General features: G+C 46.1%; 1 protein-coding gene and 1 pseudogene across 3 annotated transcripts in view; one reads left to right on the top strand and one right to left on the bottom strand.

Annotated features, from left to right (window-relative positions):
- On the bottom strand, nucleotides 1–6,779 carry LOC130542127 (small nuclear ribonucleoprotein E-like; annotated as a pseudogene).
- Nucleotides 6,780–14,122: 7,343 nt separating this feature from the next.
- The window catches only part of LMBR1 (limb development membrane protein 1), a 180,989-nt gene continuing 171,880 nt past the window's right edge, over nucleotides 14,123–23,231 (top strand). For all 3 annotated transcript variants that reach the window (XM_026479220.4, XM_057304482.1, XM_026479222.4), the window contains exon 1: nucleotides 14,123–14,390. In XM_026479220.4, the coding sequence (XP_026335005.1) occupies nucleotides 14,325–14,390 (66 nt within the window). In that variant the 5' untranslated portion in view covers nucleotides 14,123–14,324. The remainder of the gene's footprint in view (nucleotides 14,391–23,231) is intronic.

Below are 23,231 nucleotides of genomic sequence, written 5' to 3'. Positions count from 1 at the left end.
CTAGTTGGAGACACTTTGGAGCAGAGTAACATCATCCCCTTTTAGCATGATCTGAGCCCGTTGTTTTCCTGACTTTTAGAATAAATCTCTTCTGCGTCATCCAAGGCTCGTGCACTTGTCAATGATCTAGCCCTCTACTCGCCGGTTCACGTGCTCGTAGCGCCACACCTGAGTCCAGGGGCTATTCTGCAAGGACCCGAAGATGAGGTCGAGGGGCGGCACCGTCTTCTTCTGTACTCTCTGGCTCAGGCCGGGGTACGCCACGGTGGCCGAAGTGGACAGAGACGGCGCTAAGCTGCTCGCTTCCTCAGAAAGGAGCTTCTGGAATAAAGAAGTGGACACGGAAATCATGGTTTTCATTTTTTAAAATAATTTTATTTCTTTGCTGAGGTTTCTAATTTGTATTTGTTTTCAGAGAATTTGTAATTACTCCTTGGGGCATTTTTATTGATGTCCACTTCAAAATTCTTAACCGCTAATTTCAGCATCTGATTTTGTTGTTGGCACCAGTTGTCTTTTCTCATTTGTTGTGACATTTCTAGTTCCGGGTGTGACAGGTGATCTTCAACTGTCTGCAGACATCTCGGCTCTTGGACTGGGGACTCTGGGTGCAGCACAAAGCTTTTATTTTGGCGGCAGGTGGTCATTCTGTGTAGGGTCAGCATACAGCTCCTGGCCTATTTTGTGAGCTGGGGATCTGAGAAGAGTCGAATGTTCAGAGACTTTGAGGTGCTAGTTTGCTCTGCTTCTTGTCTGGTGTCGGTGGGGCACTCCTGTCCCTACCGCTTGGCTGATGACCTGGCTGAGCAGTAGCATATTGTGAGAGCTGCTAATCTAATGATTTTCTTGATATGCTTTTGGGAAGAGGAACACCAAGCTGAACAAACCGTTGCCAGCTAACGGGGGCTCTGTACCTCCTCGGCGTGTCCTTCAACAATACTGAATTCCTGTGTTAGTGTGTGTGCCTAGCACAAGCCTGATTATTTTTGCCAATGAGACAGAAGTAGAAGGTTGGGATTTTTACAATGTTAGACATTATGCTTTATAAGCCAACCGGTCTAATTATTTACAGGGATTAAGGGTATTCGCGGCTTCCCCCTGCCACGTGCCCGTCTACTATTTAATATTACAACATGCCTAAGACGGATTAACCGCATTTGAATTTAATTAAAAGAGAACATTCATGATTTCAGAATAAAGCTTATCCCTGCTAATTTTGAAAATTAATCTGATTTATTCCCACTTGGATTTCTAATGCTTCTGAAAAAAATCTTTCAGAAAAAGGAGAGTGTATGGTTCCTTTTCAGTGAGCTAACTACAGGAAGTGATTGAGCGGCTTTCACAAATAATTCTTCATTTAATGCTACATGTTTATTTGCATACCTTTTCTTATAAATATTATTCAAATAACAGGTTAAATCCCACTCCCAGGTGCAGACCAGGAGCTAAGCAAGACAGAAGTCACTGTGGGAAGGACTGAGTGTGTAGCCTGAGAGGAATCGAGCCTCCTCACTTGTATTAATAAAGGCTGCTGACTCAGGAGCTCGGGCATTAGAACTGGTTATGAAGATAAATTGTAGCATCCCAGTTCCCTGGGATCTTCAGGACACACACACACACACACACACACACACACACACACTTACCCAGAGGCAGCAGGCTGGGTAAGTTTTGAGATCCCAGACTTCAAGTTTTAAAACAACCAAATGAACAAATCAAACCCCACATTTTTAAAAAAGATTTATTTATTTATTTGAGAGAGAGAGAGAGCGACCAGTGGGAGGGGGCAGAGGGGGAGAGAGAGAGAGAAACTCAAGCAGACTCCCCACTGAGTGTGGAGCCCAACACTGCCCTGAGATCGTGACCTGAGCCGAAATCAAGAGTCGGACGCTTAACCGACTGCCACCCACGTGCCCCATCAAACCCCATATTGTAATGATACAGTGCAGGACAAAGTGAAGAGAGTAGCAACTGCTCAGTGGGTGTAGACAGTGTAGATGGTGTGTATCATTTAGCCCAAACACTTACTCTACCCTCAGTCCCCACAAAATTATTATTTTCTGCATTGCAACAGTGACTCTGTGGTCTCCGGACAATATGATACAGTATACTACAGGCAGCATAATGCAACACGACACAACACTGCACAGCACATGCAGTGACATAAAGTAAGAGGACAGTCTCTCCAGCCAGACCTGTGTTTGCCGTCCTCCCCAGCTCCCCCCGGACAGACTGAGCCCAGGCAGGTGTGCAGCCGGGCATCGGACTTCGAGGCTTCCACCGATGCCACTCACAACGTCGTTATGTTGGAAAAAATCACAACAGCAAACAACCTTAGGCTGCAGAATAGAGCTGTACAATTTTGATAATGGGAGCAATAAACATTAGAGGCAGGCAAACACGTGAGTACAAAAATGGTTTTGCAGATCAGCAGTTTTCACAGTGCCCACAATAAACATTTATCAAGACAGCCAACGAAAATGAAAACACCTACGTTTCCTTAGAATACCAAAGCATATTCTGGGAGCATCTGAATTCATAAATTGTGGGATGAATGTTTCCCACAGGCTGGCCTAATATAATTCACACGGATATTATTTCTTGCCCTAAGAGCACTCTTGCACTGTGCGTTATAGGAATGTCAGGCTGGATTTATATGAAGGAGGATTTCTGTAGGAGGCATTATTGATGGCAAATGGAAGATTCACCAGACATTGGAAATCGGAAGTATTTCTGAAAAACCCCTTTTTCACTTGAAAGGGCTATAAATCTAAAAATAATTTTGAATTCACAAGCAATCCTTTTATGCAATAAGTTGATAGCAAATATATTACTGAAGAGACACATAATTACCTTAAAATCTACCATGGTTAGAAATGTATCGAAGCTCTTAAATTAAAATTTAATTTTATAATAGTAAAACATGTAACAAATATTTTACTGTTTTTTTTTGAGCTTCCCTTCTATCCTTGCATATATAAAGACAAAGAGAACTATTTATAAATTAGTCTCCCACGCTGTCCCAGGAAGCTCCAAAATTTTCTAACTATATAGAGTGTTGATTTTGATGAACAAGAAAGAGGGAAATTTTATCATGCCTTTCAGTCTATGGAACCAGCATCGTGTACTCCCTGGTGTGGCCTCCGTTCAGCAAGGAGGTCCGTGGACTGGAGGAAGCCAGGGGCTATAGTATCTAGACCCGGGCTTTCTAGTTGCATATTGGAATCTTAACTTGGGGGGCGCCTGGGTGGTTCAGTCTGTTAAGTGTCTGCCTTCAGCTCAGGTCATGATCCCAGGGTCCCGGAATCGAGCCCCACATCAGGCTCCCTGCTCAGTGGGGAGTCTGCTTCTTCCTCTCCCTCTGCGGCTCTCCCTGCTAGTGTGCCTTCTCTCTCTCTCTCTGCACTCTCTCACTCAACTAAATAAATAAAATCTTTAAAAAGAAGAATTTTAATTTGGCCAGCTCAGAGGAGCACTTTGTATCTGCCTCTGTCTCTGCCTCTATCTGTCAATGTCTATCTATATGTTCACCTCTGCATCCATAACTGTCACCGGACCGATAGTCACAGCGTATCAATGACTGTCACTACACTTATGATCTCTAGGTCCATACCGTAGCATAGCTACATCTGTCTCCACTACAACCGTGTCTACATCCATATGTCTGTGCTGCCCCCACTCGCATCCCCCGCTCTCTCCCTTTCTCCTGGATTGGCCGTGGGCACGTCATAGAAGGCTCTGGGCTTGGGACAGAGGTTAGGAGTTCAGAGCCTCCTGCCTCTACACTCATTTGCTGGGTCAGCCTGGGTGTGCTATTCACCTTATATTTCAGATTCCTCATCTGTTGAAAAAGGACAATAACCCTAGTTTACCTCGGTGGGTTACTGTGAATTTAAATAATGAGTAACACGTGCTTCGTGGGCTACCAAATACCACATACAAGCAGGGTGTTCTCAGTGATGGGCTGGTCAGGCCCAGCTGGGAGGCCATCCCACGTCAAGACCTATTCCCCAGGGAGGCGTGCGGCTGGCTCGGTGGGGCTCCCAGTGGGAGAGCCCACGGGGGCAGCAAGGAGGACGGAGAGGCAGGCCGCCCAGCCTGTGCTGGGACAAGACCGTGCTCCTGGGGACCATGTGCTGAGCACTGACCCCTCCCAGCCCCAGCTTCCTTCTGTGTAACCTCGTCTGTTGATTCCATTATAAGACATTGCCCTAAGATCTGGGCTAAGTCCACGATGAAGGAAAAATGAAGCGTAAAGATAAGCAGGATAAATAGCATCATCTTTGCACCAAAATATGTCAGTACTCTGACTTGTGAGGGGCTCCTAGCTCAAAGCCTAGGAGCTCCAGGGACAGGAGAGAGAGACTCGGCTCCGGAGGCCGCAAGTCCCAAGCCGCTGCGCCTGCAATACGGCGGGTGCTGTGTCCTGAGCGGCTCGTGCAGCACGACTGCCCCCTAGCTCCGCCCGGGCTCCCAGAGCCGCTAGGCTGCCTCCTCCAAGTCCCCCCTCCCAAGAGGATGGGTGGCAGGCAGGTGGGAGCCGTCTGGCCGAGCCAGGGGGAGGTGGGAGAGCTCAAGGCTGCAGCCCAGGTGTCAGCCTTTGTCAGGGACAGATCCCAACCTCCTGTCAATGTTTCCAACCCTGCCAGTCCAGGCACACACCACTCTCATCACACAAACGGGTGAGCTAATAAAGCCTTTTCTACCAGCAGCATCTTCCAAGCAAGGGCTTGCGTCTGTGGTTCCTGTGTTGAATTTTTAAGTGTTCGGCTTGGAGGGCATTTGGCCTCCTTTGAAGATTTCTTGATGAGCTGAGCAAGCAAGGTGTTTCGAGGAGTCCGTTACTGTCTGTGACCTCCGAGTCATGGCCTACAGCAAGCTTTTCCCATGCGGCCCGGGGGGAACGGTGGCAACAGCAGAGAGAGAAATTACAGGGCCTGGCCCTGCCCTTCCGGAGCGGATACTAACGGAGACAAGACGTACACACAGATACATAAACAATGACAGCAAGAACTTCGGTTGTGCCGTACATCACGTTAAAACATAGAGCTGCGTAGGGTGTCAGACTCATGTTTTGTTTGTGTGCTTGTCTTTATGTGTTATGGTCAAAGAAACCTTCCCAGAAGGCAAACGCACGAATCAGCAAGACCTGCGGGGATGGAGTCATGCTTCTGTGTCCTCTCAGACCGCGGTCTCTCACAAACCCTAACGTGTCCCCAGCAACAGCTGAGCGGTTCCTCTGTCCCGTCCCCTGGGGGGATGCCCACGTCCTGCTGACCTGGCGGGAAGTTCCCGAAGGACACGTTGTGCGAGCGTCGGGGCGCCCTGATGGCACTCTGTAGCTTGCTGTTAGTTTACGTCGTGGACATGACCGAGCTGACTTCCTGGATAGAGTGATTTCATGACATTCACTTGGACACTGGGTTAAAAAGACGGTAAAAGAGGAACATCAGCAGCAGGGTGTTCGGCATGCTGCAGCTCGGGAGCGCAAACGGCAACCAAGATGTGTGTGTCGGCGTTTCAGGCTACCCAGATAGGCCTTTCTAGCTCCTTAAGTAGCGCTTGGCCGAGGTGCTGGCCTCGTGCCCGGGAGGTCACAGCCGGCAGCTGGGGGCTGGTTCTTGTACAGCGACTACTCGTTATGACGGTCGGTGAACCTGGATTGTGTCCCTCCTGCCGCCACCCCTCCCTCCCAGGGCCCAGTTTGCAAGCATGTGGCCTGGGCTCAAGGGGCTAAATTAGTGTTTTCTAAAGCCGCTGAAATCAGCCCGAGAGCCCCGACCGACCTCCCTGCCAGGCACTGCTGACTTTGTTTACCCTCACTGGGCCTGTCCTAGGGGCGAGAGCTCTGAGCGAGGCCTGGATGAGGTCTGCCTTCCGCTGGGGGAATTCCCCAAGGTCCCTACAGGCAGTCTCCCTCCCCGGGCCTGGGGGCCAGTGAAGACTCCAAAAGTGACCCCTTCCCTTCCCAGCTCTGGCTCTGTCCCACCAGGCGTCCCTGGGAACCCTCTGCTGGGACAGGGCCTGGGCCCCGTGTGGCCTTTTCCCAAAGCACCTGGGCTGCCTTGGCTTCATCTGGAGCAAACCTGAGGAGATTCTCTCCAGTGGCCCCCTTGCCCCCAAGGCTCCCACAAGTGCGCACAAAGATATGTACAAAGGATATACGGTATGGTCTCTTTTCAATAGACTAGAAAATAAAAAACCGCACGTTCTGAATGTCTATCCACATATGAGTAGATCAATACATGTCAACAGTCCTAGTCAATGGAGCACTAATGAAGCAGCGGGGAGAATGACACAGAGCTGTGCATGGTGATGTGGTGCCGGAGCCAAGATAAGTCGTCAAATGAAAGTATCCAGTGGCAAAATAGCTCCAGCTGGCGTAACCAACGCTCCTCTGTGTGTAGGAGGAACGGCCAGAGTCCTCACCCCTGGCTGCACCCAGAGAGCGGATCTGAGGGAGAGGAGAGAGAGGCTCACTTCTTAAATCTACCTTCCTCATCGTTTCCTTCGTTTTCCTTAGACAGAAGAACTAAAAGCTATCATAAAAAGTGTAAGGTCAGCCTCCCTTTTCCTGAGCACTTAACTCCCTCCTTTAGAGCCGTCTGCGAGCTGGCTCCCCCAGCCAACGGTACTTTCTCAGACTGTTTCTGCACCTTGGCTTCGGGCCCCAGCAGGCCCCACTCAGCCGCAGGGACACATTCGTGCCGGCAGCCCGTCCTGACAAAACCGTGGCTGCCACGAGGCCGACAACACGCCCTGTCCTTCTTCTGATTCATCCCCGACCGGCCTCGGCGTGTCCCATCTCCTCCTCATTCTCCTGCTGTGTTGGCCCAGGCTGTCGTCCCTACTGCTGTTTTGCTCCCTGCCACCAGTGACACCTCGGTGAGGAAGCGCACCTCCTCCAGGGTCGTATCTGAATCAGACATCAGGCATTTTTGTGTGGATGCTACAAGGGGAACCTTTAAAGACGTCTGCACAGGTGTCTTTGCTTGGAGTTCAGTGGGTCCCCCTTTCTTTTCTTTTTCTTTTTTAAAGATTTCATTTATTTATCTGAGAGAGAGCACAAGCACAGGGAAGGGGCAGAGGCAGAGGGAGAAGCAGGCTCCCCGCTGAGCAGGGAGCCTGATGTGGGGCTCGATCCCGGGACCCCGGGGTCATGACCTGAGCAGATGCTTAACCGACTGAGCCTCTCTTTATTCATACTTCAGTGAGAGTTAGCAGGGCAGGTGAAAACCATGTGACTCACCTAAGACAGAATCTTGTCAAAGTCAGAAGCTGACACCAAGGGTTGAAGGGCAAGTGGAGGAGGGGATGCTCTTTTTATCTGTGGACGTAGATTTCCCGTGATTCCCTGTAATTGCCCCCAGCCCCTCGAACGCCAGGTCCACATCCCCTCATTTCCTTTGGTTGGTTCTTGTAAGTTCCAACTCTTGGATACTACAGCCACGCAATATCTTGGCAAATTGAAACTCCTCTCTTCCATTTTAAGCAACCTTTTTCTCTTTAATCCCCAGTGTAAGAGTTATAAGTTTGCTATGAATTTCCTTGAAATTTGTGACTATTTTGTGGATAAATGACCCAATATGTAAATGTCAGCACAATGCATGCTTAGGTCCTGGTTTTTCAGATGACCTTGATGATGACAGCTAACTTTAGGGTGCCTCTGGACTTTGTGACTATGGCATTTCATCACAATGACCATGCCAGCGAAGCCTCTTCATTATTTCCAGATTACTTACAGATGAGAAAACAGAGGCACAAAGCAGATCAATAACTTTCCCAAAACCATACAACCAAGAAGTCGTAAAGCTGGCATTCCAACCCAGTACTCTAATGACTGAGACTGTTCATAAGCACTGTCCCATCTCATTTTCAAAGGGGCAGTTCATCTACTGATGTTAACGAACGCTGGCCAGCATTGAACACAAAGACTGGGAGCAGGGCCCAGGGCACTACTGGGCAGAGGGGGCAGTTAGATGCTGGGGTCTGGCGCCAAGCTAGAGCTTACTGCTGCCTAGAAACGATGTGCCTCTCGTCGTCCATCCTGCCTGCCCCCGGGGGCTCTGTCCACCCTTACCTGCACCTGTACTGTGTCTGCCGCTGCTAGTACCCTAGTGACTCTGTCCACCCCTGCCTGCCCTCTAGTGACTGTGTCTACTCCTATGAGCACCCCTGGTGGATATGTCATACCTTTTCTCTCCCAGGACCTCCAACACTACATTCTTCCCTCTGGAGGACGATCTTGCTGTTTATTTCCCTGAGAAAAGCAGACAGTCAGGCAAGAACTTTAACATGCTCCCTGTTAGGGGCTGAACTGTGTCCCTCAAAATTCACATGTGGACATCCTGATCCCAGGATCTCAGAATGTGACTCTAATTGGGATGGAGTCTTCAAAGAGGTGATTAAGTTGGGGCACCTGGGTGGCTCAGTTGGTTAAGCATCCGACTTAGTTCAGATCATGATCTTAGGGTTATAAGATTGAGCCTCGAGTTGGGTTCTGTGCTGGGCGTGGAGTCTGCTCGGGATTCTCTTCTCTCTCCCTCTCTCGCCATCCCTGACCCCTGCTCTCTCTCTCTCTCCAAAAAAACAAAACAAAACCCCCCCAAAACCCCAAAAAACCAACAAAACAAAAAACACAAAGAGGTGATTAAGTTAAATGCGGTCATATGGGAGGGTCGTACTTCAATGTGACTCACGTCCTTATAAGAAGAGGAGATGAGACACAGACACACAGAGAGACCACACCGAGAAGACAGAGCCTCAGGGACAGCCAGCCCCGCCGGCGCCTTCAAGTCAGACTTCCAGCCTCCAGAGCTGTGAGAAATCAAGAGTCTGTGGCTCCGCCCAGCCTAGGGGCTCTGTTATGGCAGCTCCAGGAGACTAATGAACCCCCACAACGTCTATCCCCTCTCTGCACCTGGACCCGAGCTCGCTGTCTCCCTTGTGACAGGGAACAATGACTTTATTTGGCCCCTGTGGAGGACCAACAAATACACGAACCACTGGTGAGTTCCGATCAATGTGAAGTGATGAATGTTTCTTGACCCAGCTGTGCTCTCATGGGGTTAGAACTGTTTCCTTGATGGGGCGCCTGGGTGGCACAGCGGTTAAGCGTCTGCCTTCGGCTCAGGGCGTGATCCCGGCGTTATGGGATCAAGCCCCACATCAGGCTCCGCTGCTATGAGCCTGCTTCTTCCTCTCCCACTCCCCCTGCTTGTGTTCCCTCTCTCACTGGCTGTCTCTATCTCTGTCGAATAAATAAATAAAATCTTTAAAAAAAAAAAGAAGAACTGTTTCCTTGAGAAAATCCTATTCACCCTGGAGGAGCCCTCGACCTCTCCAGGCACCTGGGATGATTAGCCAGGTGAGTGTCTCATTCTCCTCAATTTCCCTCAAAGGGTACCAGCTTTGACCAGCTGGCTGGCATTAGTTCCCGATACGGAAAATCTTCACCGAGGTGCTTTCCAAAACTTCGGCAGCTCCCATGGTATGCTGTCACTAATAATTGCTCTACAAGGGGGAGGAAAAAGGGGCCTGATTTGTATCCTTTGCTGATTTCCGTGGTGTAAATGCTCCCACCATGGCTGATTCCAGCTGCCGAAGTGCAGTTGTTGAAGGAAGAGTAGCACCCCGCCGTAGAGTTAAGTAACTTGAAGAGCACAGCTGAGAGTAAAGCATAATAAAGTAATTAAGACATGATGGATTTTGAATATTTGCTACCTTTAGAAAATATAATTTTTTGAAAAAGATTTTATTTATTTATTTGTCAGAGAGAGCGAGCGGGAGGGAGCACAAGCAGAGGGAGAAGCAGGCTCCCGCTGAGCAGGGAACCTGACGCGGGGCTCGATCCCAGGACCCCAGGATCATGACCTGAGCCGAAAGCAGATGCTTAACTGACGGAACCACCTAGGCGTCCCTTAAAAATGTAATTTGATGTAAGTTTATATAACTTAACTTGAAATAATGGTTATGCTTAACAACTGGCTCAGAAAATTCCTAAAAATTAACATCTGGTGTTTGAGAGCTGGTCTCCAGCACAGCGCTGGCTGGTTATCAGTTAGCAAAGCCCTAACGTTCAGCTGTTTCTTTAGAGAGTCTAAATGTTACACTTTGGTAATGCTGGGTCACCAGAGAACTTTATCTCGACCAAATAATTCCTTTAGGCTGAACCATATCAGAAGCCCCTTTCTATGTTATGAGAATCCGCTCTCCTGGGAAGCAGGGACTCCGTTCCACAAAACAAGCTGAAAATACCACATACTCACTTTCTTTGTGGGTCAGGTATAGCCACGTGACCCAGGCTCCGCCAGTTAGAGAGACCCACTGCAGTGACGTGACGGGGAGACCCTGTGGGATCCATCATGCAAGTGGCAACAGCCAGATTCAGGGCCCAGATATGGTAAGTCTTAGCAATGAGCACAGTCATCTCTGCAGCCCCCGCACACCCTCCCACCATTCTCTGTCCTGACCTTCCTTCCTGGGAGTTGATCCTTCTCCCCCTCTCTCTATAGTTCTACTACATGTTTGTACCCCTAAATAATACCTTGCTTTGTCTTGTGTGGTTTGGAACTTTATACAGATGGAATCATACTGTATGCGTTGTTCTTTTGCTCAGCACTGTTTCAGAGCTTTGTCCATATTTTTGCTCGCAGCTGTAGTTGGTTCATTTTTCTACCCCGGGGTATTATTCCATTGCATGAACACATCACAGCTTATTTACCCATCCCACTGCGGAGGAATAGCTGGGCTGTTTCTAGACCTTGGCTTGTCTCTCTTGCTGTATTTGGCTAAGGGAAAGAGAAAAACCTCACCTCTGACAGAGGCTGGAAGGAGTAGAAGTTACATCTGAATATTGCTTGGCTTGGTTTTGTTTAGGGCATAAAGAGGTTAAAAGAATGGTCTCTGTCACCTTATATCATTTCACATTTCATTGTGACCAAGAAAATCAAAGCAAGGCCTAGTGAAGCGAGGGGAATTATCTGGAATGTTAGCAGTTTCAAAGACATGACATGGCAGGGAAACCAGAGGACAGAGTAACAATCCGTTACGGACATCTGGCCGGTAAGGTTGGAAGCACCAGCAAGGCCCCCACAATTATTTACATCGGTATAGAATTTTGAAGACATACTGAAGTGTGAAGAAGTCTGAAAAATTTCTCAGGGCAACCAAGCTACTGACCAAGAAATATTTGTTAGGTGTCTGCTTTCTGCACGACATTCTATTAGGTATTGCAGGAAGTAACAGGAAGTAAACAGATGTTTACAAGATGCAAGAAAAAATGCCCTAGACCGTAAACAGCTTATATGTTGACTATCAATAGACACAGATACAAGGACATGTGTGCTAAGGGTCAAATGAATGGCTAGGAATATAACCTCTGTAAGGTTTCTGCTTTACCCCTGGATTGTAAGCTCTATGAGACCAGGGACTGAAACAGTTTTCTCCCTCCCTCCCTCCCTCCCTCCCTCCCTCCTTCCTTTTTTTAAAGGCTTTATTTCTTTGAGAAATTTTTTTATTTCTTTGCTTGAGAGAGAGAGCAAGAGAGCGTGAGAGCAGAAGCAGGGGGGAGGGATGGAGGGAAAGGGAGAAGCAGATTCCCCATTGAGTAGGGAGCCTGATATGGGACTTGATCCCAGGACCCCAGGATCATGGCCTCAGCTGAAGTCAAATGCTTAACCAACTGAGCCACCCAGGCACCCCAGCAGTCTTTCCATTGTATCCCCACAGTTTGGGATGAATGTGCGAATGAAGAGTCTGGAATCATCAGAAAAGACTTTGTGGAGAAGAAAGGTCTTTTTATTTATTTTTTTAAATTTAAATTCAATTAATTAACATATAGTGTATTATTAGTTTCTGGGGTAGAGTTCAGTGATTCATCAGTTGCATATAACACCCAGTGCTCATTTCATCACACGCCCTCCTTAATGCCCATCACCCAGTTACCCCCCACCCCACCTCCCCTCCAGCAACCCTTTGGATATCCTTTGGATAAATACCTACTAGTTTGGTTGCGGGGTCATACAGTAGCTCTATTTTTAACTTCTGGAGGAACCGCCATACTGTTTTCTGGAGTGGCCATACCAGCTTGCATTCGCACCGGCATGTAAGAGGGTTCCCCTTTCTGAGAAGGAAGGTCTTGGTGTGAACACTGAAGGGAGGTAGCACTAACTCTGAATAGGGAAGAGGATATGGAATAGGTAAAGGGCTTGGCCTTAGCACTGGGGATTAGAGAGTGGAGGAAGCCAGGCCGTAGCAAAGAGGTCTTCAGGGAATGAAGTAGGGAGTATGTCTGGAAGGGTGGGGTGGGGCCCCAAAGTCAAGCTCTTAAATGCCAAGTTAAGGAGTTTAATTTTATTCTGCAGTCAGTGAGAATAACTGCATTGCAATGCATTGAACAGGGGAGAAAAACTGTGTTTTGGGAAGATTTGTTTCAGAGGGATGCAGAAAAGAGTGTGTCAGATAGGTGACAGAGAAAACTGGGATCCCTATCTCTAGCTTGGTTGGGACTGATCTGCACAGTAGCAGCTGGAGGATGCTCAGGGGTGGTAAGAAGGGACAAGGCCTGATGCAGAAGCACTTTTCAAAGTAGCTTCATAGTTTCTACTGTTCTTTTGGCCAAAGCAAGTCACCTGCTCAGGCCCATGTTCAAGGGGGTGGAAAATAAACATCACTTCTTGATGGAAGGAGGGGGCAAAGCCACAAAGCAAACTGGAGAATGTATAGGGAGGGGTGAGCTTCTGGCCATTTTTGAAGCCTCCTACCCTGGGCTAAGGGCTAAAGAAAACAGAAAGATCTAGATGCTTGGTGGTTGGGTTAGAAAGAGCAGAAATGCATGCATCCACTTTCTGGAACACATCTAAATAACATACATCTTAAAATCTGATCTGCTTACCCTCTGATCTGTTGAGATTAACCCAGAAATTATGCAGATTGTTTTGGAGATTTAACCCAGCTCTCAGAGTCTGGGTGTCTAGAAAAACAGACTCAGATACTTTGTCTTTCCCTGGTTCTTTTGGGCTCTGAGACATTTTAAAAATAAAAGTGAATATTGCATTTAAGCATTGGAAGCATTCCTGGTTTCTTATCAACTTATGGCAGCAGGGGCACTCCCTCAGAACAAACCTCATGTTGAGTGCTCCCACTACCAACAATTTACAGCATACTGCATCATAAGCAAAGTATATGGGCTTGACAAGCTTTTTGGAGACCGTAGGAAAAAAAATTGTTTTTGAATCATGAAAAAAATTTTAACTCAAAATTGCAAAAGATACTGAAAAATCTAAATGCCCATATATTATTAAAATAATTTGAAAACAATTGCTAGATTTTTTTACTTCCTTAGAATTCTCAATTAGAGATGCCCCCCAAATCACACAGCCAATAGCAATTTAAATGACTTCTTTATAGTCAAATAAATCCAAAAGTAAAATGATAAATATTCCTTCAAACTCAGCTTCATGGCAAAAATCCAAAAAAAAAAAAAAAAAAAACCAACAAAAAACAAACCCCACACCGAACGTACAATGGGGATGAATGACTGTGTTTGGTATGTTTGGAGGTCCCGAATATAAACTTCTGCCGAGGGTCCCGGGGGGTCGTAAAACACAACGGGGACAGAGAGGGCGACTCTACCGAGTTGGCAAGGGCCTCACATTCAGGTCTATCTACGTCTTCCAGGCGGGGACACCCGTTATCAGATCCACAGAAGCCAGGTTTCCAGGGGTCCGCCCCTAACGCGTCCGAAGCTCGTCCCTCCTGGCCTTTGACCTGCTTTGGCTGAGCGCAAGTTTTCCGGGGAGAGACCTCCTGCTTGACTCTGCGCAGTTCTCTGCAGGCTGTGCTGGGTGCCGGGCCACGATGATTCCCTTCTGCCGGGAACTGCACGGAGACTGGCCGGCCACCCACCTGTTACCCCTAAAGGAGGAAGAACCTGCTCCCGCAAACCCGCTCCGTACTGGTCCTGACAACCTGGCTCGGGCCTCCACTTCCCGGGGGCGTGGCCCCGCCTCCCCTCCCCAGTAGGCCACGCCCCTCGGCGGCTCCCGTTCGCAGACGACGCGGCGCGCTCCTCTGACGCTAAGCGCCTTCCTCTGACGTCAGGTCCCTCCCCGGCCCCGCCCCGCGCCCGCCCTCCACAGCTTGAGAGGCTTCGCCTGAGGCGGCGGCTGGGGCGGCAGCTGAGGCGGCTGAGGCGGCGGGGTTCCCGGTCACCGACCCTGCGGTCGGCGGCCGGCTGTCAGTCTCTTCCCGTCCCGGGCCGGCGGGCGATGGTGCGGCGGAGCGCGCGGACGCGGGCGGCGCGGCGGCGGGCATGAGGGAGGATGGAAGGGCAGGACGAGGTGTCGGCGCGGGAGCAGCACTTCCACAGCCAAGTGCGGGAGTCCACGGTGAGCCGGCCCGCGCCCCGCCCCCCCCCTGCGGCAGTGCTGCCAGCCGCGGCCGCGGTCGCCCCCGGTGCCCTGCGCCCCCGCCCCCCTAGCGCCCCGCGCTCCCGGGCCCCGCCACCCCCCGTGCCCCGCCACCCCCCGTGCCCCGCCACCCCCCGTGCCCGGCCGCGCTTTCGGCCACGCCCCCCGCCCCTCCCCCCCGCCGCGTCCAGCGCCCGCCGCCCCCAGCCCTCAGTGCCGGGTGCACCGCGGCCCCCCGCGGCCCCCCGCGCCCCAGCTCAGGCGGGCGCAGCGCCGTGCCGTTGGGCCGGCGGACTTCTGCGCGGGCAATGCCGCGCAGGCACCTGCGCCGTCCCCTCGGCGCTCTTCTCGGAGCGGGGGGCGGACGCCGGTCCGGCAGACCCGCGTGCGTGCGGTACCTGGTGGTGGGCTCGGTTCGGCCGCGGCGCCCGTGTGCCGACCGTCCGCGGCCCCGCTGTCCGGCCCCGCTCGCGTTAGCTCAGAACCCCGCGGGTTTGGGTGTAGGCGACGTCCGCCGCGCTCGGGGCAGCTCCTTCTGGAAGCCGTGGTGCTGGGGTACCCCGTGCCGTCCCGGCTGCTCGGCCTCGGACGGCTGCTGGTTTACCTTTCCTTCTGCACCACAACACGGCGTGCTTGTGTCTGCGTCTCCGTAGCCGCGCCGTGGATCCGTTTTGCGCGCGCGCGCGTGTGTACACCCGTCCCCTCTTCTAACTAACGGCTCCCACATTCAGCCCCGCATTCGGCCGCAGCCCTGGGTAGCAGGTGAAAAAGTTCTGTAGAATTCTGTAGAATCGCCTCGTTTGTGTCGTTCTTGGTCTTGGAAATTGAGCATCACTTTGCGCAGTCATAGTTGGAATAAGGAGCGTTCTGAATGCTGTGGTTGTGTGACTATAGCACAACTTCCGATGGGCGCTTCCGTAGTGCCCGGGTGTGGGCTCCGGCGCTTCTTGTCCTTGGTTTCTGGTGCACATGTGTGTGCATGTCGGAGTGGGACGGCTTTTCTGCGGTTTCCCGAGTGCTTGTGCCAGTGCACACTCCCACAGCACTGTGTGCGAGCTGGCTGCGCCTCTTTACCAACACTCAGCAAGTTCTGTCTTTTAATTTGAGACATTGTAGTAAGCATCTCATCGTATTTATTGAACAAAAAACTGTATTTGCACTTACCTGATAATTCATGAATTTGAGTACCTTTTCATATATTTATGGTAATTTGGAACTCTTGTGAAGCGTCTTCAAGACTTTACCCCATTTTAAAATTAGTCCTTTAATCTCTTAAGTATTGATTTGCAAGGTTTATGTTTTCCGAATATGATAGTTTGGTCATGTATATATGTATTGCAGTTTTTTTCCATTTTGTGGATGCTTTAATACTCAATGATATATATTCTGATGAGCAGAAATTCGTAATTTTCATATAGTTCACTTTAACAAAAATTCTTTTATGGTCAGTACTTTCTGTGTCCTGTTTAAGAAATCTTTGCCTAGTCCAAAATTATGAAGATATTATCCGTGTTTTCTCTAAATGCTTTATTGACTTACTGTTCCCATTTAGATCTGCAGTTCATCTGAAATTTATTTTTTGTGTATGTTTTTAGGTAGGAGCCTTCATTTTTTTTTCCGCCTGGATGTCCAGTCTCTTTAGCACCACTTATGACCTTTGTCATGACTTAGGTAACTGTAATTGTGGGGTTTAATTTTGTAATCCATGCTGTTCCATTGATCTGTTTGTTTTTGGCTTTACTTTTTAATTAATTAGATATTCTATCATTTGGATTGAGAAAGGGATCATGTTATAATAGCCAAGAGCTTTATTACCTTTGCTACTCTGGAAACAACTTAGTTTTGGTGCTGATTTTAAAGTTCCTTAGTTTTTCCCCTTGTCACCCCAGCTTCCTCCAAACCAGCACCTCTGGGTGGTGAATGTACTCCACCCTGTACAGAAGCTGTGCAGAAGTGAACCAGCTGATTGCGTTTCCAGTCTTTGGCATTCTTTTCTCAAATTATTCTTTTTTAGGGTGAATATAAATACTTGAGTTTTCTCTAGAACATGTTGCCAGTTCTTTGATTCAACTCTTTTTTTGGTTTTGCCATGTAATGCTATAAGTTTTACCTTTTTTTCTGATACTCTATCCATAGCGTACAATTAACATGTATGAGTGTACAATTCAGTGGCATTAAGTACATTCACATCTTGTGCAACCGTCACCACTGTCCATCTCTAGAACTTTGCTGTCATTCCAAACTGAAACCGTCCCCATGAGTTATTAACTTACCATTCCTTTCTCCTTCAGGCTCTCAGTAACCACCATTCTACTCTTGTCTCTATGAATTTGACTATTCCAGCTATCTCATATAAGTGGAATCATATAGTATTTGTCCTTTCAGGTTTGGCTTATTTCAGTCAGTATAAGATTTTCAAGTGTCATGCATTTCATAGCATGTGTCAGAATTTTTTCCCTTTTTAATGTTGGATGATATTCACTTGTATGGACATACAACATTTTGTTTATTCATTCATCATTGGACATTTGGGTTGTTTCTTGGCCTCTGTAAATAGTGCTGCTATGAACAGGGGTATACAAATATCTCTTTGAGACCTCGCTTTCAGTTCTTTTAGATGTGGGCATATCCAGAAGTGGAATTGTGAGAGCACATAAAAAAATTCTATGTTTAATTTTTTTGGGAACTGCCATGCTGTTTTCTATGCTGGCTGCTCCATTTCACATTCCCATCAGCAGCGCTTGAGAATTCTAGTTTCTCCACTAACACGTGTTGTTTTCTGTTGTTTTAAAAAATAAAAGTTATCCTAATGGGTGTACAGTGGTGTCTCATGGTGGCTTTTGTTTGCATCTCCCTAATAATTAGTGATGTTGAGCACGATTTTATGTGGTTCTTGTATATCTTCTTTGGAGAAATATCTATTTGAGTCCTTTGCCCATTTTGAATTGGGTTGTTTTGTTGTTGACTTTCAGGAGTTCTTTATATATTCTGGATATTAATCCCTTATGAAATGTCAGATTTGCAAATATTTTCTTCCATTCTGTGGGTTGCCTTTTTACTCTATTGGTAATGTTCTTTGATGCACAAAAGTTGTTCATTTTGATGAAGTTCATTTTACACATTTTTTCTTTTTTTGCCTATGCTTTTGGTGCTATATTCAAGAAATCAGCACCAAATCCAATGTCATGAAGATTTCTACTTATGTTTTCTTCTTAAAGTTTTAGAGTTTTAACTCTTACATTTGGTGTCCTTGATCCATTTTGAGTTAATTTTTGTATATTGTATAGTGTTTAACTTATAGTCATGTAATAATCCTGTTTTGTTTTTAGTATTATGAGTATCTCAAGAGTTCTCTTGTCAATTACGTCAATGATTACATAGCAAAAATCTATTAACCAGGTGGTAATGATCTATTTTCTTTCTTCCTTTTGCTGGCTTTTTTTCCTTTTTCTTTTGAACTTCAGGTGCACAGAATTGGATTAATTATAATCCTTGAATCATACACAAATTTTTCTTTGGTTCATGTGTGACCTGCTTTTGATTAACCTATTTTTAAATAGTATGCACCCATGAACTATTACCCAGGATACTAAAACATTGACTCTAGCTTATTAAATACCCAGCAGGAGAACTGAAATATGGACAGTAATTTGTATGTTCTGGTTCTTTATACCTGCCGTAGTTGCATAGCATCACTTGTCTTTTGGTCCATCTATTCTTTTTTCCTTTTAAGTAGGCTCTGCACCTAGCATGGAGCCCAACAAGGGGCTTGAACTCACAACCCTGAGATCAAAACCTGAGCTGAGATCAAGAGCCGGTCACTTAACTGAGCCACGCAGGCACCCCAGTACATCTATTCTTTGAGTGCATTTACTTAGATGGTACCTTCCAGATGGTTTTCTTATGTTGATAACACTTTCACTGATAGAGCTATTACTTTAAAATGGTTGCAGATTAATACATAACAGTACCAAAAAATCCTCATAATCCCTTCACTAAATTATAATAAATAACATTTATTGAGTGCTTACTAGGTATCTCATTTGAGTCTCCCAACAAGCATATGAAGTAGGTATTTCACAGCATGTAGCCAAGGTGGCATAGTCAGCATGTGATGGAGCCAGAGTTTGAATCCAGGCAGACCGATTTCACAGCCTGTACTATATTTGCGGTCCTATAAAGTTTAAACCTCCACCATAACGGGGTTATGTGGGATCCAACTAGGTTGGTTACATAAAATGCCTGTAAAGCTAATGAAAGGACCAAGGAGAACCTATGAAACTAGGTGGCAGGGAATTTTCTGGCTATGGTTTAAGCTCCCTAACTTGGCTGTAGTATTTTTGGGAACAGTTCTGGGATTCACTAGCACTTCTACAACAGTGGAGATTTTAGGACCCTTTAATTTACTTGGCTTCCTTTTGGCCAAATAGAGTGGTGATATAATGGAGGTGCCAGGAATCATCCTCTCTTACACTGCTTCCCTAGGTGAGTTTACCTACCTTTTTCTACCAGGGTCTTGCCATCATCTCCATGGCTCACTCCATGTACCACAGATAAAAACTTTAGCCCTGGGGCGCCTGGTTGGTGCAGTGGTTGGGCGTCTGCCTTCGGCTCAGGGCGTGATCCTGGCGTTCTGGGATCGAGCCCCACATCGGGCTCCTCTGCTGGGAGCCTGCTTCTTCCTCTCCCACTCCCCCTGCTTGTGTTCCCTCTCTCGCTGGCTGTCTCTGTCAAATAAATAAATAAAATCTTAAAAAAAAAACAAAACAAAAACTTTAGCCCTTCCCTCTTGAGAAGAGAGGTTGGGCAGAAGATGGGACCTGATCATCAATCTTGTATCTAAATTTGAAATGCAGTTGTTTGCATGATGTACTGTATGGTGACTAACATAACACACACACACACACACACACACACAGAAAAGAAATGCAGTTGTTTGGAGGTCTGTAGTCTTTTCTGAGCTTTGTTACTGCTCTCCAGCAAAGTCTACCAGGGATATACCTATAGTTGGACAAGTTGGGTTGATTGCATGCTGCAGTAGGGAAAATGCATACCATTGGGAACTGTGGGGTGTTTCAATAAGAGAGCATTTGAAAGGAACTTGTAAAAATAGCATTTGGGCATGTGTTGGGTGTTTTGGAAAGCATTTAAGGAAATGGGGCTTTGATCTTTATTGAATGCTGTTAGGAAGCAGAGGTAATTCTGTGATTATCTTAATCTTATATAGAAGGAAAGAAGACTGGGTGGGGTGAAGTTAAAACTAGTTGGTAAAGAAGCAAGTCATTCATATAAGCCATGGTAGGGAGATATTTGGTCATTTTTATGATTTGGATGGTATTCATGTTTTTTGCTTTGTTCAGGTCTGATTACAGAGTGGTGTTGTTTATTCTTTGTCCGTTACGGTCACAGAGTGCCCTTCTCTGCCATTGATGTTCTCCGAAGTTATTTATTTTCAAGAGGAGAATCATCAAGACGTAGCTGTGAGTGCCTCGCTCTGAGCTGCTGGCCACTTTGTAGCGACATTAAGGCCTAGCTGGTAGTAGCAGGGTAGCTTCCAGATGTCAGGGGCTGCTTTTCTCTTTCTCAGTGTGGTCCATAAAGTCTTATAGTGGAATGGTGTAGTAAATAGAAATCCAATAGCTGACATATATTGATTTTATAATAGGTGAGCAAAAAGGAATGGAATAGAGGTACAGAGAATTCTTTGTATTTGATTTTGCTAAACTGGGTTAAATGAATTTCCCCTGGTAGGTGGTACAGTAGCCCATAAAGATGTTCATGTGGTAATCTCTGGAACCTTTATGTTATCATACATGGCAGAAGGGACTTTGCAGATGTGATTATGTTAAGGGAGAGATTGTCCTAGATTATCTGGGTGCATGCAGTGTAATCACAAGTGTCCTTACAAGAGGGAGGTGGGAGAGTCAGAGTCAGAGGAGGAGATGTGACAACAAGAGGAGGGTAGAGTGAAGCACTTTGAAGGTAAGTCAAGGAAAGTGAATAGCCTCCAGAAACTGGAAAAGTCAAGGAAATGGGTTCTCCGTAGAGTCCACAGAAGGAACTAGCCTTGCTGACATCTTGATTTTAGCCCAGTGATACCCATGTTGGATTTGTGACCTTTAGAACCATGAGGTAATAAATTTGTGTTAAGTCACTAAGTTTGTGGTAATTGGTTACAGCAGCCACTCAAATCCTTCATCAGGAGGCTTTGACCTTCACTGCTCTTGTGAGTATACCTCACTTCTCTCTAGTTCTGTACTTGGGGTTAAAGGAGACTGAGGCATTTCTAATTGCATGTAAGATTTTTTTTTTCTTTTTATTCTTTCCGTCTTAAGTGATAGTTGGAAGTATATTTCCTGAGAGGTATAGGCATCCAAAGAATGCTATATCATTTCAGCACGATTTCTAGTGTTAGTTTTCCTTTTGTTTCCAAGCTAATGTTATACAGTAGGATAGAATATATATTCTCTGAGAGCTGTATGCTTTTGTTTTATTCTGCACCGTATTTGTAGAAGGTAATTATAGATATTTACTCATGATGAGGTTTTGAAGATTATGTACAAATATAGTAGTATAGGTTAATTTTCTGAAAACCTTGGTGGTAAGATAATTCAGAGAACTTAAGGCATTATGAGAAAAAACAGACATGAGGCAACAAAGCTCATAATTTATTTTTGAAAGCCCTTGTAAATGTTTTAGCACTTAAGGTGAAACAATTCAGAAAGGGCACACAATAAAGACGATAAATTCTAATTTTATACTGTTAATATCTGTTATCTGTTGTTGTTAGAACTTTCAGAATCCCCTTCCCTGGAGTTTCAGTGGGATCCTTGTAATGCATTTTGGATTGTTTTGAATAATATGCATTATGAGAAGTATTTCCTTCTGTCTGTCCTTCCATCCAGATGTCTTTCTGATTTTTGGCTTAGAGTTGTTGACTCCTGGGACCCAGCTCCCTGCTATCATTCCACTAGCACAGAAGAACTTGTGTGGTGGTGGTGGGAAACGCTCTGAGTGACCTTTCCCAATCGCTGGGTGTCGAACCCTAGCTCTGCCTGTGATGACTCCATGTGAGAGCACTTGTAATCTTTCATGTTCCTGTTTTCCTGCTGCCCCCATAGACGGTAGTGGGGTGCCTTCTGCGGCTTGGATTTGCCTTCCCAAGGTGATATTGCAAAAACTCCTTCTCTGTCATCACTTTGTCTTTCCATTGCTGACCCATCTTCACCAGGAGTGACTTGAAATTTGGGGATGCCAGAGTTTTTTGTTTTTTAAAAAGCTTTGTAGAATTAAATTTGCATGTACTTCAAGTTGGGAACTTGAAGTTGAAGAGGGAATACAATATCATTTTCTTTTCTTTGTGGGTCTTTTTGTGGCAGGACTCGTGATAAAACTTGTAGTGTTTCAGTTGTGTAGGCCATAGATTCTCTAGATAGAATTGTTAAAGTATTCTGATATTTAATTAATATCAGTTTTTCACATATCTTCTTCGGGGCTTAAGTTTCAGGAACATTCCACATACCCTTTCATAAACAAATTAATTTTTTTTAGAGAGAGAGAGAGGGAGAGAGCATGGCGGGGAGGGGCAGAGGCAGAGGGAGAGAAACAATTTTAAGCAGGCTCCCAGCAAGGAGCCTCATGCAGGGCTCGATCTCATGACCCTGAGATCATGACCTGAGGCGAAACCATGAGTTGGATGCTTAACCGACTGAGCCACCGAGGTGTCCCCCACATACTTTTTAAAGTACAGGTTTTGGCCTTTAGAAGTCATTTATCTAACATTATTTTAATTTTCCTCAAATCTATGTATCTTTCAAAGAGCATCATAACTAAATATGGAATTTGACAGAAAGCTGACCATCTAGGACTGCAAGCAGGGTTATTTCACTAGCATGCTAATTCATGATTCTTTAGTGATTCTATGGGATTGATGTATGAGTTTGTTGATGTTGTATATTTGAATATCAGATGTCTTATTGAGGCCTATACTATTGTTATTCATAGTGTAATACTTTCTTTCAAAACACAAAATTTTAACTATTATATTTTATTGAGAGCCTGAGCTGCTCTTTATTGCACAGCAGTACTGAAAGCTGAGCAAGGAGGTAGATTTGTTTGGTTTGGATTGGGGCAGTGTAGGTTCCAGTCATATCTTTGCTATTTACTGGCTGTGTGATATTGGGCAAGTTCCTTATCTCTTGGAAGCTTAATTTTCTTGTCTATGAAAATGGGATTTGTAACACCTATCTTAAAGGTGTGATAATTAATTGAGATAATGGTAGAAAAGGGCTTGGTATGGTACTGGAAACATAATTATTACTTAGTACATTGGGATTTATTATTTCTATTGACTTTGATGTATTGAATTAAGCTTCTTTAAGAATAGATGATTTTTGAATGAGTTTCAGAGTTCTAGTTACCAAGAGCACTTGAGGTAGCTTTGTTAACTTGAGGGGCATCTAGATAATGAAAGAGCAAGCTAATGGGAAATTTTTTTTTCATATTTGTATTCTGATTTTGCTTCGGTACTTATCCTCCAGGAAGTTCCATGCAGTAGCTTTTAAATATGTTCCAGGGCTGGCTACATAATTTTTTGGGCCCAGTTCAAAGTGAAAATATGGATTCTTTATTCAAAAAGCAGGGGAAAAAATGCCGTTAGAGGTACTAAAATATAAAGCTCTTTCTTTTATTATGCGTTTTTTTCCCCTAAATTGCCATGGTGTTTTTTGTTTGATATTCAGTGTTGTTCTTTGTTTGATATTCAGTGTTGTTCTAAATAAAAAAACTTTTTATTTTAATTCCAGTGTAGTTAACATACTG

This window comes from Ursus arctos, unplaced genomic scaffold (genome assembly GCF_023065955.2).
Source record: "Ursus arctos isolate Adak ecotype North America unplaced genomic scaffold, UrsArc2.0 scaffold_3, whole genome shotgun sequence".
In the NCBI taxonomy this organism is placed as follows: domain Eukaryota; kingdom Metazoa; phylum Chordata; class Mammalia; order Carnivora; family Ursidae; genus Ursus; species Ursus arctos.
This window is presented reverse-complemented; position numbering and strand designations above follow the sequence as displayed.